At 39.6% G+C, this 19,253-nt stretch overlaps 1 protein-coding gene across 1 annotated transcript in view; it reads left to right on the top strand.

The window, feature by feature from the left end:
• The window catches only part of HFM1 (helicase for meiosis 1), a gene marked incomplete at its 5' end in the record, with an annotated part of 104,844 nt that overhangs the window by 65,558 nt on the left and 20,033 nt on the right, over positions 1–19,253 (top strand). Inside the window, 2 exons of the mRNA XM_081087768.1 lie at positions 18,466–18,546; positions 18,789–18,904. Coding sequence (XP_080943894.1) covers positions 18,466–18,546; positions 18,789–18,904 — 197 coding nt within the window. The remainder of the gene's footprint in view (positions 1–18,465; positions 18,547–18,788; positions 18,905–19,253) is intronic.

Raw genomic sequence — 19,253 nt, forward strand, 5'->3', positions numbered from 1 at the left:
GTTCCATTTTTAGTTTTTTGAGGAAACTTCATACTGTTCACCACAGTGGCTGCACCAGTCTGCATTTCCACCAGCAGTGCAGAAGGGTTCCTTTTTCTCCACATCCTCTCCAACACTTGTTTGTTGATTTGTTGATGATAGCCATTCTGACAGGTATGAGATGATACTGCATTGTTGTTTTGATTTGCCTCTCTCATATAATTAGTGACATTGAGCATGTTTTCATATGTCTTTCGGCCTTCTGTATGTCCTCTTTCAAAACGTATCTATCTAGGTCCGTTGCCCATTTTTTATTGGATTGTTTATCTTCCTATTGTTAAGTTGCATGAGTTCCCTGTAAATGTTGGAGATTAAACCACTATCAGTGATATCATTGGCAAATATGTTCTCCCATGTAGTGGGTCTTCTTGTTGTTTTGTTGATGGTTTCCTTTGCTGTGCAAAAGCTTTTTATTTTGATGTAGTCCCATTTGTTTATTTTCTCTTTAGTTTCCATTGCCCTAGGAGCATTATCAGAGAAGAAATTCCTTCGGCATATGTTTGCGATTTCGCTGCCTGTGGATTCCTCTAGTATTTTTATGGTTTCCCGTCTTACGTTTAAGTCTTTTATCCATTTTGAGTTTATTTTTGTATATGGTGTGAGTTGGTGGTCTGGTTTCATCTTTTTGCGTGTGTCTGTCCAATTTTCCCAACACCATTTATTGAAGAGACTGTCTTGACTCCATTGTATGCTCTTGCCTTCTTTGTCGAATATTAATTGGGCATAGTGGTTTGGGTTGATTTCTGGGTTCTCTATTCTATTCCATTGATCTATATGTCTGTTCTTGTGCCAGTACCAAGCTGTTTTAAGAACAGTGGCTTTGTAATACAGTTTGATATCTGGTATTGAGATCCCATTTCCTTTGTTCTTCTTTCTCAGGATTGCTGCAGTTATTCGAGGTCTTTTTTTTTATTCCAGATGAATTTTTGGAACGTTCATTCTAGATCTGTGAAATATGTCGTTGGTAATTTAATGGGGATTGCATTGAATCTATAGATTGCTTTGGGTAGTATGGACATTTTGATGATGTTGATTCTACCAATCCATGAACGCGGTATGTTCTTCCATCTCTTTATGTCTTCCTCTATCTCTTTTTTCAGTGTCCTGTAGTTTTTGGCATATAAGTCTTTTACCTCCTTAGTTAAGTTTATTCCTAGGTAGCTTAATTTTTTTGGTGTGATGGTAAAAGGGATTGCTTTTTTAGTCTCACTTTCTATAAGTTCATTATTGGTGTAAAGAAATGCCATGGATTTCTTGGCATTAATTTTGTATCCTGCTACATTGCTGAATTCATTTATTCAATCTAATAATTTTTTGATGGAGTCTTTAGGGTTCTCTATGTACAGTATCATGTCCTCTGCAAATAAGGACAGTTTGACTTCTTCTTTTCGAATTTGGATGCCTTTTATTTCTTCTTCTTGTCTGATCGCAACGGCTAGTACTTCCAGTACTATGTTGAACAGGAGTGGTGAGAGGGGGCAACCCTGTCTTGTTCCTGTTCTTAGGGGGAATGGTTTTAGTTTTTGCCCATTGATTATGATGTTGGCTGTGGGTTTGTCATATATGGCTTTTATTATGTTGAGGTATGATCCCTCTATTCCTATCTTGCTGAGAGTTTTTATCAAGAAAGGGTGCTGGATTTTGTCAAATGCTTTTTCCACATCAATTGATATGACTGTGTGGTTTTTTTCTCTCAATTTTTTTATGTGATGTATTACATTTATTGATTTGCGGATATTGTACCATCCTTGCATTCCTGGGATAAATCCTACTTGGTCATGGTGTATGATCTTTCTGATGTACTGGATCCGATTTGCTAAGATTTTGTTGAGGATTTTGGCATCTATGTTCATGAGGGATATTGGCCTGTAATTCTCTTTCATTGTGTTCTCTTTATCTGGTTTTGGTATTAGGGTGATGCTGGCTTCATAGAATGAGCTGGGAAGTGTTCCTTCCCCTTGAATTTTTTGGAATAGTCTGAGGAGCATAGGTTTTAGTTCTTCCTTGAATGTTTGGTAAAACTCCCCTGTGAAGCCATCTGGCCCTGGGCTTTTGTTTGCTGGAAGCTTTTTGATTACTGCTTCAATTTCCTCCATAGTTACTGGCCTATTGAGATTTTTAGATTCTTCCTGATTAAGTTTCAGAAGGTTATTTTTCTAGTAATATGTCCATTTCCTCCAGGTTGTCTAGTTTGTTGGAGTAGAGTTGTTCATAGTATTTTCTAACAATCCTTTGTATTTCTGTGGGGTTTGTTGTTATTTTGCCTCTATCATTTCTGATTTTGTTTATTTGGGTCCTCTCTCTTTGTTTCTTGGTGAGCCTGACTAGAAGTTCATCAATCTTGTTTATCCTTTCAAAGAACCAGCTCTTGGTTTTGTTGATCTTTTGTATTGTTTTTTTTTTGGTTTTTTTTTTGTCTCTATGTCGTTTATCTCTGCTCTGATCTTTATTATTTCCTTCCTACTGCTTACACTGGGCTTTTCTTGTTGCTCTCTTTCTAATTCTTTGAGTTGAAGGGTAAGGTAATTTATTCTCATTGTTTCTTGTTTCTTGCAGTAGGCTTGTAGAGCTATGAACTTCCCTCTCAAGACTGCTTTTGCTGTGTCCCATAGGTTTTGGATTGTTGTGTTTTCATTGTCGTTTGTTGCCGTGATGTTTTTTATTTCTTCTTTGATCTCTCTGGTAACCCAGTCATTGTTTAATAGCGTGCTATTTAGTCTCCATGTGTTTGATTTTTTTGGATTGTTTTTATTGTAGTTGATTTCCAGTTTTATGCCATTGTGACCTGAGAAGATGCTTGATACGATTTCAATCTTCTTGAATTTGAAGAGGCTTTGCCTGTGACCCAATATATGGTCTATCTTTTAAAATGATCCATGTGCACTTGAGAAGAATGTATATTCTGTGGCTTTGGTGTGAAATGTTCTGAAGATGTCAGTTAATTCCATGTGATCTAGTGAGTCATTTAGGATTGATGTTTCTTTGCTGATTTTTTGTTTAGAGGATTTGTCCAATGGTAATAATGGGGTGTTAAAGTCCCCTACTATGATTGTATTGCTGTCAATCTCTCCCTTGATCTCCTTCAGAAGATTTCTTACGTATTTGGTTGCTCCTATATTGGGTGCGTTTATGTTTACCAGAGTTATTTTTTCTTGTTGGACTGCTCCCTTTAGTATTATGAAGTGGCCTTCTTGATCTCTTTTTATGTCCTTCACTTTGAGATCTAATTTGTCAGATATAAGTATTGCTACCCCGGCTTTTTTTCTGCTTCCATTCGCCTGTAAAACCTTTTTCCATCCCTTCACCATCAGTCTGTGTGCGTCTTTTTTTCTGAGGTGGGTTTCCTGTAGACAGCAGATATATGGGTCATGTTTTCTTATCCACTCAGTTACCCTATGTCTTTTTATTGGGCATTTAATCCATTTACATTTAAAGTTATTATTGATAGGTACTTGCTAGTCGCCATTTTTATTCTTTACCCCTGTGTTCCTTCTTTGTTTCCTATTTTTTCTTTTTACAGCAGACCCTTTAGCATTTCTTGCATTGCTGGTTTGGTGGTAATAAACTCCCATAGACCTTTTTTTGACTGTGAAGCTCCTGATTTGACCCTCAATTTTGATTGATAGCCTTGCTAGATACAGTATTCTTGGATTCAGACCCTTCCTTTGCATGACTTTGTATATTTCATTCCATTCCCTTCTTGCCTGAAGTGTTTCTGTTGAGAAATCGGTCTCTAGTCTGATGGGGGATCCTTTGTAGGTAACTTTCTGTCTCTCTCTGGCTGCTTTTAAGATTCTTGCTTTGTCATTGGTGTTTGCCAATTTAATTATAATGTGCCTTGGCGTCGGTCTTTTGGGGTTCATTTTGTTTGGTACTCTGTGAGCTTCTTGGATTTGTGTGAGTTTTTTCTTCCCTATATTAGGGAAGTTTTCTGTCATTATTTTTTCAAACAGGTTTTCTATTCCTTGCTCAGTTTCCTCTCCTCCTGGCACCCCTATTATATGGATGTTGTTTCATTTTGTGTTGTCCCAGAGTTCTCTTAGGCTCTCCTGCTTTTTAATTTTTTTTTTCTAGAAGCTGCTTTACTTGGGTATTTTTTCCTACCTTGTCTTCTAGCTCACTGATGTGGTCCTCTGCTTTTTCTAGTCTACTGTTGATACTTTCTATTGAGTTCTTTATAGCAGTGATGTCATTTTTCATTTATTCTTGGTTTTTCTTCATTTCCTCTTGGTTCTTACACATATTGTTGAATTGGTCTTCCATTCTTTTCATCCACCTTATGGCCATTTCTCTGAATTCTTTCTCTGACAGGTTGCCTGCCTCCATTGCCTCCATTTCGTTTACTTCCTTTTCTGGTGATGCCTGTTTTTCTTTCATATGCGGGCTGGTTCTTTGTCTCACCATGATCTCTCTTCTCCAGGTGTTTGGTTATGTAGTTCTCTCTCTGCTTTCTGTGAGAAGAAGCAGGGTCCCTCTAAGTCCAAGTAGTTGCACTGCTTGAGATCCGTTGTTTCCGAGTTAGTAGCCGATCTCTGGATGCCGTGAATGCCGGGTCTTTGGATAAATACGCTTCCAATAATAGCCACTCAAGATGGCGTGGTCTCCGTGGCTGAGCCGGCATTCCGGGAGAGTATTCAGCCGCAGTCTCCAACCGTCCCTTTTCTCCGGGGGTCCTCTGTCTTTCCCAGCTGCAAACTGTCTCCCCGCTGAATATCTTCTGCTTATTTGGGCTGTATGTTACCCGTTTCAGCTGCTCACCCTTATCTGCTCCGGGACAAGGCACAGGACACATCCCTCTATACCTCCGCCATTTTCTTCCTCCCTCAAATGGAAACTTCTTTCTAGCTGTTCTCTTGGGTTAAGTCTGGTTCTCTCCGAAGAAAAGTTCCAACTCAGGGCTGCTTTTCTTTATACTCTTTGGTATATATGAGCAAAATCAAGAACTTCAATTCAGCAATATAATCTTTTCCTTAATAAATAAATAACAAAATTATAGTATAATATTTGACAAAAAATTAAAAAATGTTCTCATCCTCTATAATAAATGGCTAATATGCAAATCAACTGAATGGCAGAACCACTGGTTGCTATGACACACACTTACCACCAGGGGGCAGATGATCAATTCAGGAGCTGCCCCTGGTGGTCAGTTTGCTCCCACAGGGGGAGCGCTGCTCAGCCAGAAGCCAGGCTCATGGCTGGCAAGCCCAGCTGTGGTGGTGGGTGCTTCTTCCTCCTCTGTGGCAGTCAGACATCCCCAGAGGGCTCCCAGACCGTGAGAGGGCACAGGCTGAGCTGAGGGACCCCCCACCCCCCGTCTCCAGTGCATGAATCTCGTTCACCAGGCCTCTAGTTTATAAATAAAATCACTCTGTGCATAAATCTATGATTAACATAAATCAGAAACTGCAGAAGTCTAAGTAATACTTTTACAATACTAACTCCAGTAGCTTATGTACAGACCAAATTATTTGAATTTAAAATTAGGATGTGAGGCTAAGTTTGTCATGGGTGCCTCTATTTCAATTTCTTTCTCTGAATTTTTTTTAAGCAACTGACCCTTGCTCCAGCAACCATAATGGCCCTGTTAAAGTAATTTTAAGTATTTTCCTTAAATACATTTCTAGTTGACATTAATAAATTTATTTTACTTTAAGTACTAGGAACTGGGGGCTTTAAAAACATACATTAATTATATGTAATTTAACATAATATGTGACAAAACTATAAAAATATGAATTTCAGATTATGATAGTGATGAAATATGCAATCTCTTTACAGTATACATGAGAGTACAGCTTAACTTAGGTCAGTTATTTCTTTGAACCTTATTTTTCGAGTTCTCAATCTCTGTAAGCTTTTATTTGTTAGACAAATTCAGACAATTTGCAGGATATAGGGAGTGGAGTGGAGGCAGGGGAGCACTTATATTTCCTAAGTGCCATTTCTAACAGAAAGATAGTAAAAAGTTTTTGTCACTTAGGTGATATCCATATACTATAATTCTATAAAAACACTTGTATACAGTCTTAATTTCAGACAAGACTTGCTAACTCTGCTTTGAAATTTTGGGGAGTCCCAGAATCTCTAATTAGACTCTCAGGTCCTACTTAATTTTCACCACTGGGAGCAGATGTATGTAGTCATTGAGCACCATCTTGTGGTAATGTTTAGAAATGCATCTATTAAAAGTTCTTGCGTTAAGGGACGAAGCATTCTCTATTCCTTATTGTGAAACAGCCATTTCCTCCTAGTCTTCCCACCCCCAAAACAGTAGATTCTTTTCCTAAATAAAGTAAATGCATTTTTTTGTGTGGAGAACTAAGGCAGCAGAATAACTAGGAAGGCAGGGTGGTTGAGAGATCAGGCTCTGGAATTAGACTACCAGAATTAGAGTCTGAAATTTGCTATTTATTATCTGCATAGTCCTGAATGTGTTACTTAACCTCTGTATGAATTAATTTTCTCATATGTGAAATGGAGCTAGAATAGGACTGCCTTATAGACAGATAGCCAAGGATGAAGAGATATTTGAGGAAAATCTGGAACATATGAAAGAAAGCCCAAAATAAAACAGAAATTGGATGAAAGCGCAACAGGATATTTCAGGAATGTAATAAAATGTAACAAACTAATTAGTAACCTCAGAGAAATTAAATATTAAATTGAAATCATAAAACAGAATAGGATGCCATGAGAAAAGCTATGAATAAGAGTTAGTACAAGGAAATAAAAACTAAAAAAATAGCCTAGCTGGAGGGCCAAAAGATAAAGTCAGTATAAACTAAATGAAAGCAAAAAGACAAGGAGACAAAAAATAAAAGACAAAGGGGTAACCTAGGAGTCTGATAGCTGACTAATAAGTTTACCATAAAGAGAGAAGAGACAAATCAGAAGACATAATTTATGAAAATTTTGTAGACTTGAAATGAAACAAATCTGCACATCAAAAAGACTTAGTGCTATTTAGGGTGAATGAGGGAAGATATATACAAAGGAGGCTTAATTGTAACATTTCAGAACATCACAAATAAAGTGAAAACCATAAATGCTTCCAAGGAACAAAAATTAAAGTTGTGTTAATCTTTTTATTAGCAACACTGGATGCTGGAAGACAATAGACTTAAAAATCCTGTGTCCTATACCCAGCCAAACTTTTAATTAAGTTTGAAAGTAAAATAAAGATACTTTTTAATACATTCAAGGATTCAGAAAGTTTAACTGTCACACATCCTTTCTTGGGCAGTTTGGGGATGAGCACAAGAAAACAAAGCAGTTAACCAAGAAAGGAAAAGTCAAAGAATCTAGGAATAGTAGAGTCAGTCCAGGAGTTGAATGAAAGGAAGTTTTAGGATGATAACTTTAGGACAGGCCTAGATTACATTAGGAGGAAGGTGGAGGTCTCTAGAAAGGAAGTATCTATGAAGAGAGAATAAATGGTGAAGTGTTTCCATGTATTTGTCTTTATCTTTGAAATATTAAATGAACTTAAACTTAAGGTAGATATTGCTGGACTAAAAGGAAGGCAATAAAACTTAAGGGACAACAATATGCTGCTCAAGAAAGAAAAGCACTCCACTTAATTCTCCATAAAATATATTTTTACCTTCTATATATCTCTCAAATCAGTCCATTCTCTTTGTATTTCTCCCACCACCTAGACTGAATCACTTTCATTTTTTTGCTTAAATGACTGCAGTAACTTCTTAACTAGTTTTATTTATGTATTTATTATATTTTCAATTACAGTTTACATTCAGTATTATTCTTTATTAGTTTCAGATGAACTGTATAATGGTTAGATAATTATATACTTTACAGAGTGGTCTCTCCAATATTTCAAATACCCACCTGACTATATACATAGTTATTACAGTATTATTGGCTATATGCCCTATGCTGTAATTCACATCTCTGTGACTATTTTGTAACTACCAATTTGTACTCCTTAGTTCCTTCACCTTTTCACCCAGCCCCAAACCCTCCTCCCCTCTGTCAACCATCAGCCTCTTCTCTATATCTGAGTCTGTTTCAATTTTGTTTATTTTGTTCTTTAGATTCCACATGTAAGTTAACTAGTTTTCTTGCATCCACTCTGTTCTCTCTCAAATCCATTCTCCTTATTATACTCCATAGATTGATTTTTTTTTCAAAATGCAAATTCAGTCATGTCCCTTCTTTGGTTAAAATACTTCAGTGGCTCCCCATAGCTTTTAGAATAGAAGATTCAAAACATTACCAAGTTCCATACTGTCAGGTAGTCAGTCAGTCCCTAAGTAGCAGTGCTGTGGCAGCTGCTATGTAGACTTGCCTCGCCTCCATAGAATTGGCTATTTAAGGACACAAGAGACCCAAATAGATTTAGACAGCTTATTACTTAGACAGTAAAACAAGATCAGCAAGGTATCAACTGCTTGCTGGGAGGGGCCAGGTGATGAGAATGGTAGGCTGCTTTGTTTTTGAAAAGTCAACCCTAGGTTGCAGCTAAGTGGTTTTATAGCCTGCAGCTGTACCTGAAAAGGGTGAGGTTAAAAGTCCTTATGCCTGTAACCAGAAGGTAGATGAAAACTGCCTCTAGGCAGGTGCATGTAAGATAGCCTCCTTCAAGCTAAGGAGGCAGGTGAAAAAATGACCTTTAACTTCTCACAAGACTGCCTATGTTGACATGGCCCAAGTAGAATCAGAGGGCATTCTGTAAATAGTTGAGCCTTTCCTATATGGCCTATGTGCAATTGCCAGGGTGCCATGGTGGAGCTGTTTCCCTACAAACACAGGTCGACCTTTCTACTACAGTTTCATCTCTTACACTCTCTCTCTCTCTTACTTGCTGAGCTCAGCCACACTGACCTTCTTTCAGTTTCTCGGTGCTTTCCCTTGTCATAGAGCTTCTGCACCTGTTATTCCTTCTGCCTGGAATACTCTTTCTCCTCTCTTTTGCCTTGTCAACTCCCACTTTTACTCCTCAGCACAACTGTCACTTCCTTAGGGACCTGACCAGGACAGATCCCCCTGTTAACAAATAGCATGTACCCCTCTACTTTATGGCATTCAGATCCATTTTAATTTTATAATCACTATATAATCTTTAATTAATGTCATAGTAGTGATAACATATACACTAATATATTTATCCCTTGTTTGTAAAGTGTTCTCACATATTTGATTTTATCTTTTCTGTGAGGTAAACAGAACAGCTATTATTTTTAATCTCTATTTTTAACAGATAAGAGCCCATATTAGAGCTCATGTTCTCTTACTCTAGTTTAGGGTGCCCTTTACTTTTCCACCATGTTTTTTTTTATGTAAATACATTAAATATAAGGCAGCATGTAGTAAGCAGAGAGGGACAAAGAAAATGCCATAGGCGCTCAAAGGAAAAAGAAATCAGATAGGGTGATTAGGATAGAGCTCCATGATATAGGTGCGGTTTGAATTGGCCTTGCGAGAGATGAGGTCAAGAAGTAGGGCAAAACTTTGCAAGCCATAGCCTTCCTGTATAATGTCAAGACCTTTAAACCAAAGATTGCTGGGAGCACACCTGTGTTGAAGAGTACAGCAGTGGCAGAACTGTGAGTCATCTCGGGGAGTTGAGGAGCTTGTTTGAGTATTTCCACTTGTGCTGGGTGATTTTTAGAAGGGTTTAGAGAACTCAGGGTCAGTTCTACATTGGGTGCTCTCCGAAAGTGGAGTGTTGGATATTTTGGTATTTTTTATCTTGGAGATGAAAGGATTAAAGAAATAGTAGTCATTTGTGTCAGCCAGAAGAGGGGGATGTTTAGTTATTTTTGTGGTTATTGAGGGTCCTTACTAGTATCTCCAGTTTTAGAAATAATTGCACTGTAGTCTTATCTCTGTCTTCTATAGTCAGTGTGTCCTTATTTGAGTATTGTTTATATTCTTCCAAAGTTGTTTATGTTCAGTTGGGAACAATATTGTTCAGCTACTAGCTTCCAGTTGCCAGGGATGTTTTATTACTTAATCATTACCCAATACATTGATTTGCTTAGCCCTCAAGGTAACTGGCCAGTTGCCTCATATAGTGGTGAGCAGGTTATTCATTTACTCTAGGGTACTATATGTACACAGTATTATCATTGAAAAAAGGCTGATGGAGCAAAGACACTAAAAACGGAGAGTAAAAGCTTGTAAAGGTTTCAAAGCTCTTTACTATCTACATTTTTAGTTCACTTAAAATCTATTCTCTAGCAAAAGTAAACTGATTTTGTTTTTACCATTTGTAGTTTGCTCCTTTGGATAACATGTCCTTCCCCTAGGACATCTCTCCTTGTTCCCCTTCCCAAGTCCAGATCCTTTCTGTCCTTCAAGGACCAGTTCAAATGTTTCTCCCTTCCTCCTTTTTACTAGTGAGAGCTAAGATCAAGAAAAAGCACATTTAAACTACAATAAGTGAATAAATTACATATTCAAATATATTAATTCTATTTGGGGGGTCAGGTTGGAAGCAATCTCTCCTTTCTATGAATTTATATAGCAAATTTCTCGTACCCCGAAAGCACTTATTTCTTTTTTAAAAAAATGTTTTATTGCTTTAAGTATTACAAAGAGTATTACGTATGTCTCCTTTTTTTCCTGCCCTTAACAATCCCCTGGCCTCCCCTACCCCCCAGCGTCTTATGTCCATTGGTTATGCTTATATGCATGCATACAAGTCCTTTGGTTGATCTCTTACCCCCCCACCCTCCCGCCCCTCAACCCTCCCCGGCTTTACCGTTGTATTTTGACAGTCTGTTCCAGGCAGCTCTGCCTCTATATCTATTTTTGTTCATAAGTTTATAATGGTCTTTATTATCCATGAGTAAGTGAGATCATGTGGTGTTTTTCCTTCATTGACTGGCTTATTTCACTTAGCATAATGCTCTCCAGTTCCACCCATGCTGTTGCAAATGGTAAGAGTTCCTTATTTTTTACAGCAGTATAGTATTCCATCATGTAGATGTACCACAGTTTTCTAATCCATTCATCTACTGATGGGCACTTAGGCTGTTTCCAGATCTTAGCTATGGTGAATTGTGCTGCTATGAACATAGGGGTGCATATATCCTTTCTGATTGGTGTTTCTGGTTTCTTGGGATATATTCCTAGAAGTGGGATCACAGGGTCAAATAGGAGTTCCATTTTTAGTTTTTTGAGGAAACTCCATACTGTCTTCCATTGTGGCTGCACCAGTCTGCATTCCCACCAGCAGTGCACGAGTGTTCCTTTTTCTCCACATCCTCTCCAGCACTTGTCGTTTGTGGATTTGATGATAGCCATTCTGACAGGTGTGAAATGATACCTCATTGTTGTTTTGATTTGCATCTCTCGGATGATTAGTGACTTTGAGCAAGTTTTCATATGTCTCTTGGCTTTCTGAATGTCCTCTTTTGAAAGGTGTCTATTTAGGTCCTTTGCCCATTTATTGATTGGATTGTTTATCTTCCTTTTGTTAAGTTGTATGAGTTCCCTATAAATTTTGGAGATTAGGCCCTTATCAGATATAACATTGGCAAATATGTTTTCTCATGCAGTGGACTTTCTTGTTGTTTTATTGATGGGTTCTTTTGCTGTGCAGAAGCTTTTTATTTTGATGTAGTCCCATTTGTTTATTTTCTCTTTAGTTTCCAATGCCCTAGGAGCTGTATCGGTGAAGAAATTGCTTCGGCATATGTCTGAGATTTTGTTGCCTTTGGATTCTTCTAGTATTTTTATGGTTTCCCGTCGTACATTTAAGTCCTTTATCCATTTTGAGTTTATTTTTGTGTATGGTGTAAGTTGGTGCTCTAGTTTCATTCTCTTGAATGTATCTGTCCAATTTTCCCAGTACCATTTATTGAAGAGACTATCTTGACTCCATTGTATGTTCTTGCCTCCTTTGTCAAATATTAATTGAGCATATTGGTTCGGGCCGATTTCTGGGCTCTCTATTCTATTCCATTGATCGATATATGTCTGTTCTTGTGCCAATACCAGGAAGTTTTGAGAACAGTGGCTTTGTAATACAGCTTGATATCTGGTATTGAGATCCCACCTACTTTGTTCTTTTTCAGGATCGCTGCAGCTATTCGGGGTCTTTTTTTATTCCAGATGAATTTTTGGAGAGTTCGTTCTAGATCTGTGAAATATGCCGTTGGTATTTTAATGGGAAGTGCGTTGAATTTATAGATTGCTTTGGGTAGTATGGATATTTTAATGATGTTGATTCTACCAATCCAAGAACATGGTATGCTCTTCCATCTGTTTATGTCTTCCTCTATCTCTTTTTTCAACGTCCTGTAGTTTTCTGAGTAGAGGTCTTTTACCTCCTTAGTTAAGTTTATTCCTAGGTAGCTTAATTTTTTTGGTGCGATGGTAAATGGGATTGTTTTTTAGTATCTCTTTCTGTAAATTCACTATTGGTATATAGAAATGCCATAGATTTCTTAGCGTTGATTTTGTATCCTGCTACATTGCTGTATTCATTTATTAAGTCTAATAGTTTTTTGATGGAGTCTTTAGGGTTCTGTATGTACAGGATCATGTCATCTGCAAATAAGGACAGTTTTACTTCTACTTTTCCAATCTGGATGCCTTTTATTTCTTCTTCTTGTCTGATCGCAACGGCTAGTACTTCCAGTACTATGTTGAACAGGAGTGGTGAGAGGGGGCATCCCTGTCTTGTTCCTGTTCTTAGGGGGAATGGTTTTAGTTTTTGCCCATTGATTATGATGTTGGCTGTGGGTTTGTCATATATGGCTTTTATTATGTTGAGGTATGATCCTTCTATTCCCACCTTGCTGAGAGTTTTTATCAAAAATGGATGTTGGATTTTGTCAAATGCTTTTTCTGCATCAATTGATATGACTTTGTGGTTTTTCTCTCTCAATTTGTTTATGTGATGTATTACGTTTATTGATTTGCGGATATTGTACCATCCTTGCATTCCTGGGATAAATCCTACTTGGTCATGGTGTATGATCTTTCTGATGTACTGCTGGATCCGATTTGCTAAGAATTTGTTGAGGATTTTGGCATCTATGTTCATGAGGGATATTGGCCTGTAATTCTCTTTCATTGTGTTGTCTTTATCTGGTTTTGATATTAGGGTGATGCTGGCTTCATAGAATGAGCTGGGAAGTCTTCCTTCCTCTTGGATTTTCTGTAGTAGTCTGAGGAGCATAGGTTTTAGTTCTTCCTTGAATGTTTGGTAAAACTCCCCTATGAAGCCGTCTGGTCCTGGGCTTTTGTTTGCTGGAAGCTTTTTGATGACTGCTTCAATTTCTTCCATAGTTATTGGCATATTGAGATTTTTAGATTCTTCCTTGATTGAGTTTTGGAATGTTGTATTTTTCTAGGAATATGTCCATTTCCTCCAGGTTGTCTAATTTGTTGGAGTAGACTTTTCCATAGTATTGTTTAACAATCATTTGTATTTCTGTGGGGTCTGTTGTTATTTCGCCTGTCATTTCTGATTTTGTTTATTTGGGTCCTCTCTCTTTGCTTCTTGGTGAGCCTGGCTAGAAGTTCATCAATCTTGTTTATCCTTTCAAAGAACCAGCTCTTGGTTTCATTGATTTTATGTATTGTTCTTTTGGTCTCTATATCATTTATTTCTGCTCTAATCTTTATTTTCTCCTTCCTTCTGCTCACTCTGGGCTTTTCTTGTTGCTCTCTTTCTAATTCTTTGACTTGTAGAGTTAGATGATTTACTATCATTTTTTCTTATTTTTTGAAGTAGGCCTGTAGAGCTATAAACTTCCCTCTCAGGATTGCTTTCATTGTGTCCCATAGGTTTTGTATTGTTGTGTTATCATTGTCATTAGTTTCCAGGATGTTTTTAATTTCTTCTTTGATCTCATTGGTAACCCAATCAATATTTAATAACATGCTATTCAGCTTCCAAGTGTTTGAGTATTTTGGGTTGTTTTTATTGTAGTTTATTTCTAATATTATGCCCTTGTGGTCTGAGAAGATGCTTGGTATGATTTCAATCTTCTTGAATTTGGGGAAACTTTGTTTGTGACCCAATATGTGGTCTATTTTTGAATATGTCCCATGAGCCCTTAAGAAGAATGTATATTCCGTGGCTTTGGGGTGAAGTGTTCTGAAGATGTCTATTAAGCCCATCTGATCTAGTGAGTCATTTAGGATTGCTGTTTCTTTGCTGATTGTTTGTCTAGAGGATTTATCCAGTGATTTCAGTGGTGTATTAAAGTCCCCTACTATGATTGTACTGTTGTCAATCTCTCCTTTGATATCTTCCAGGAGTTTTTTTTATGTATTTGGGTGCTCCTGCATTGGGTGCATATATGTTTATCAGGGTTATATCTTCTTGTTGTATTGATCCCTTTAGTATTATGAAGTGGCCTTCCTTATCTCTTGTTATGGCCTTCACTTTGAGGTCTATTTTGTCCTATATACATATTGCTACCCCAGCTTTTTTTTCATTTCCATTTGCCTGAAAGATATTTTTCCATCCCTTCACTTTCAGTCTGTGTGAGTCCCTTCTTCTGAGGTTGGTCTCTTGTAGACTGCAAATGTATGGGTCATGTTTTTTTTATCCATTCAGCCACTCGATGTCATTCGGTTGGAGCATTTAGTCCGTTTACGTTTAAAGTTATTATTGAAAGGTACTTGTTTGTAGCCATTTCTTTTTGTGTGGCTGTTTTCTTTCTGAGCTTTTTATTTCTTATTTTTACACCAGTCCCTTTAGCATTTCTTGCATTGCTGGCTTGGTGATGATAAACTCCCTTAGCCTTTTTTTGTCTGTGAAGCTTCTTATTTCCCCTTCAATTTTGAATGGTAGCCTTGCTGGATAGAGTATTCTTGGATTCAGTCCTTTGCTTTGCATCACTTTGTAAATTTCTGTCCATTCTTTTCTGGCCTAATGTGTTTCTGTTGAGAAACCATTTGATAATCTAATGGGAGACCCCTTGAATGTAACTTTCCATCTCTCTCTTGCAGCCTTTAAGATTCTCTCTTTGTCCTGAACATTTGCCATGGTAATTATGATGTGTCTTGGTGTGGGTCTTTTTGGGTTCACCTTGTTTGGGACTCTCTGTGCTTGTGTGATTTTTTTCTTCCCCACCTCTGGGAAGTTTTCCGATATTATTTCTTCAAATAGGTTTTCTAACCCTTGTTCCTCTTTCTGTTGTTCTGGCAGCCCTATTATTCGTATGTTGTTTCGTTTCATGTTGTCCCATAGCTCCCTTAGGCTCTCCTCCTGACTTTTAAATTTTTTTCTTCAATTGCTGTTCAGTTTGGGTGTGTTTTGTTTCCCTGTCTTCTAATTCGCTAATTCGGTCCTCCGCTTCTCCTAGTCTACTGTTGAGACTTTCAATGGTGTTTTTTATTGCAGCTATATCACTCTTCATTTCTTCTTGGTTCTTACATAATTTATTGATTTTTTCATCTGTTTCTTCTTGCTTCTTGCATAAGTTGTTGATTTTTTTCCTCCATCCAGTTTATGCACTCTAGGACCCTTAATCTGAATTCTTTTTCTGTTATGTTGCATGCCTCTGTATCACTTAGCTACTTTTCTGGCGAGTCCTCCTTTTCTTTCCTTTGGGGGTTTCTTTGTCTACCCATGTTTGATCGTACCACCATATCTAGATGTGGAGTTGTTCAGTGGCTGCTCCTTGGGTGGCAGTGGCTCCTCGGGCTGCGGTTGCTCCTCAGGCAGTTGTGGTAGCAGCTGCTCCTCAGTTGGTAACAGCTCCTCTGGTGGGTGCTGTTCACAGTTGTGGTGGCTGCTCTGGCTGGTGGGGGGAGGCTTCACACACAGCTGCTGTTCCTTAGACAGAGGGTGTGGTGATCATGAGGCTGCTGTTCCTTGGGTGGGATCGGGCTACACAAGCAGCTGCTGCTCCTTTGAATTGTTACTTTTAATCTCTTAAGCGGCCTCAGGGCAAGGTGTTTTCCAATAGGGTGTGTCAACTGTCTTCCCCCCAGGCAAGGCAGATGTCTATGTGGCTGTATGAGGGAATGACTGAGCTGAGGAGACTTGGGGTGTCTGCCTTCTGAGCTTTGTCCCCAAGTCCCCAGTGCTGGCTTCTGCTCTCACAGCTCCAGTCCACTTCACCCTCCCTCTGCCAGAGCACAAGGTGGGTGGCTCCACAGGGAATGTTGGTACCTTGGCCCTTTAAGAGGGTGCCTGAACTTTCAGCTGCCACTCCCTGGCAGACAGCACCCCACTGCTTTTCACAGCTTGATGTTATATGGATACCTTCCTCAGTTTGGTGCTCTCTGCTGGGGCACCCAGCTCCGGGATTAGATCCCAGAATTCTCAGTGGCACCTCGCCCCCTTCACCACAGGCTGAGATATCTCTCTGGGACTTCAGTTCCCCTCTGTGGGTCATGTCTCTGCCCCTCCTACCAGTCTCTATGCCAGCTCCACCTTCGGTCCTTGGGTATCAGGGTTCTCTCCTGTGAGTTTTCAGTTGGTTATTCAGGAAGCCTTCTCATATTCAGTTGTAATTTCAGCTTGTTCCTGGGAGCATGACCATGCAGCATCCTCCTACTCTGCTGCCATTTTTAATCCACTCAGCACTTATTTCTAACATCTATTAAATATGTGTGGTGTCCTATCTTCTAGTAGCTATCAGTGATGCCATGAAAATGCCACGAGGTTTGCTTCTTTCCTAGTTCTTCAGGCTTACGTACAAAGCAACAAAAAAGTTTCACCCTTATTCTTACCTCATTAAGGACAAGAAGTGCTGAGTTACTCTATTTAATTCAGGAAAATTAACAAAAGCTTATAGATGGCTCAGTGTTGCTTGTGAAAAGCTGAGTTGCCACTAATAGTGGGACAGGGACTATTATCAGAACTATCTTTTTAAAAATTACATATTAAATGGGTTAATATTGGAAGAAATGTGAAAAATCATAGTCTTTTTGTATTGTTTGAAAGGAGAGACTGGTTATAACTTAATTATATTAAATTCATTATAATAGACTAGAGGCCCGGTGCACAAAAATTTGTGCACTTGGGGGGGACAGGAGGGTCCCTCAGCCTGGCCTGTGCCCTCTCGCAGTCTGGGACCCTTCGGGAGATAACGACCTGGTGGCTTAGGCCTGCTCCCGGGTGGCAGAGGGCAGGCCTAATCCCTAGGTGCAGCCCCTGGTCGGGCTCAGGGCAAGGCCGATTGGGGAGTTGGGGCGCCGCCCCCTGTCATGCACAGAGCAGGGCGGATTGGGAGGTTGCAATGCCACCCTCAGTCACGCTCAGGGTAGGGCCGATTGGGGGTTTGGGGCACCGCCCCCTGTCACACTCAAGGCAGGGTCGATGGGGAGGTTGCAGCGCCACCCCATCATGCACAGAGCAGGGCCAATCCGGGGGTTGGGGCGCTGTCCCCTGTCACGCACAGAGCAGGGCCCATCAGGGGGTTGGGGAGCTCCCCCCGTCACTCACAGAGCTGGGCCCATCAGGGGGTTCAGGAGCTCCCCCCTGTCACTCACAGATTAGGGCCGATAAGGGAGTTGGGGCACCGCCCCCTGTCACACACAGAGCAGGGCCGATCAGGGGGTTGGGATGCCGCCACTGTCACACTCAGGACAGGGCCGATGGGGAGGTTATGGCTCTACCCCATCACACACAGAGCAGGGCCCGTGGGGTGGAGGGGTTGGGGCGCCGCCCCCTGTCACACACAGAGCCGCAGGGCGATCAGGGGGTTTGGGTGCTGCCCCCTGTCACGCTGATCTCGATGCCTGGAGGCCTCGCAGCTCTGCTGATCCGGGTGCTGGGAGGCATATTACCCTTTTACTATATAGGATAGAGGCCTGGTGCATGGGTGGGGGCTGGCTGACTTGTCCTGAAGGGTGTCCTGGATCAGGGTGGGGGTCCCCACTGGGGTGCCTGGCCAGCCTGGATGAGGGGATGATGGCTGTTTGCAGCTGGTCACACACCCTTCACGGTGGGGGTTCCCACTGGGGTGCCTGGCCAGTCTGGGTGAGGGGCTGATGGCTGTTTTCAGGCTGGGACTGAAGCTCCCAACTGCTTCTTTTTTTCTTTTCTTTTTTTTTTTTTTATTCTGGGCCAGCTTTAGCTCTGGCTCCAGCTCTGAGACCTCTGCTGCTGAAAGAAGGTATCTGGTTTTTTTAGGTTCTATAATCAAAACAATGTATAACTCCAGCTCTGAGATCCCAGCTAGCTGAAAGCTGGTTTCTGGGGTTTTGTTTAGCTTCTATATTTGTTACAATGTTTCATAAACTGCAGGCTCAGAGGCCGGCAAGGCAGGTGGGGAACTTTGGAGTCCTCCGTCACTGAAGCAAGGAAGCCTCATGTTAGTTTTAAGCTGCCTGGCTTCCGGCCGCCATCTTGGCTGGTAGTTAATTTGCATATCTCACCGATTAGCCAATGGGAAAGGTAGCGGTCGTACGCCAATTACCATGTTTCTCCTTTATTAGATAGGATATAGTAAAAATTGGTTTGTTTATCTTATATTAATTTAGGAATGACTACCTGCAAAAAACCTGGGAACCGAGAATGTAATCATCACTGTAAAAATAAACAGACTTGTGGACATGACTGCTGTGAGTTCCATAACCCAAGTTTATTTCAAGTTTTAAAAATTGAAAGGTTTTTGATAAATAGTAATTACATCCTAAATTATTTATGTGTGATATTTACACGATGCATTTTGTAACAAATAGTTTTCTTTCTCTTGTGAGCAACATGAAAAAGTAAATATTAGATTAGAAATTTTAAAGAAATTTGGCTTTCTATGAACAATACCTGAAGTTTAATCTAAAGAATCTTTAATTTTTTTTCATAGGTAAAACTGGAGTTGCACAGAAGTCAGAAATGAAAGAGTCAGCAATTTCTTCATATTTATCTGATTTAAGAAACAGAAATGCTTTTTCATCTCTTCCTCCAGTTAAACGTCTCAAGGTTATTTTTCATAACATTTATCCCTTATTCTGTAAATAAATGTATATGAATATTCCTTTACTGAATATCAATTAAGTAGGTAGCCACAGTGTACTTGAGGGCCTGACTAGGAATATGACCATTATTCATAACACTGTTTTTAAAGGAAAAGGTATTATAGTTCTTAATAATCAATCTGTAAGTACACTTTTGGGACATATTTACTGACTCTTCCCTCATTAGTTTTTTGGGTTTGTTTAGTTTTGTTTTGAGAAAGGAGGGATATGCAGCTTGGCTTGGTTCAATAATTAAGACTAGACACTCTTGCCCTTTTCTGGCTCAGTCTTTGCTGTACTGGGCTGGGAAGTGT

Source organism: Myotis nattereri (assembly GCF_964212035.1).
Source record: "Myotis nattereri genome assembly, chromosome: 3".
Classification (NCBI taxonomy): domain Eukaryota; kingdom Metazoa; phylum Chordata; class Mammalia; order Chiroptera; family Vespertilionidae; genus Myotis; species Myotis nattereri.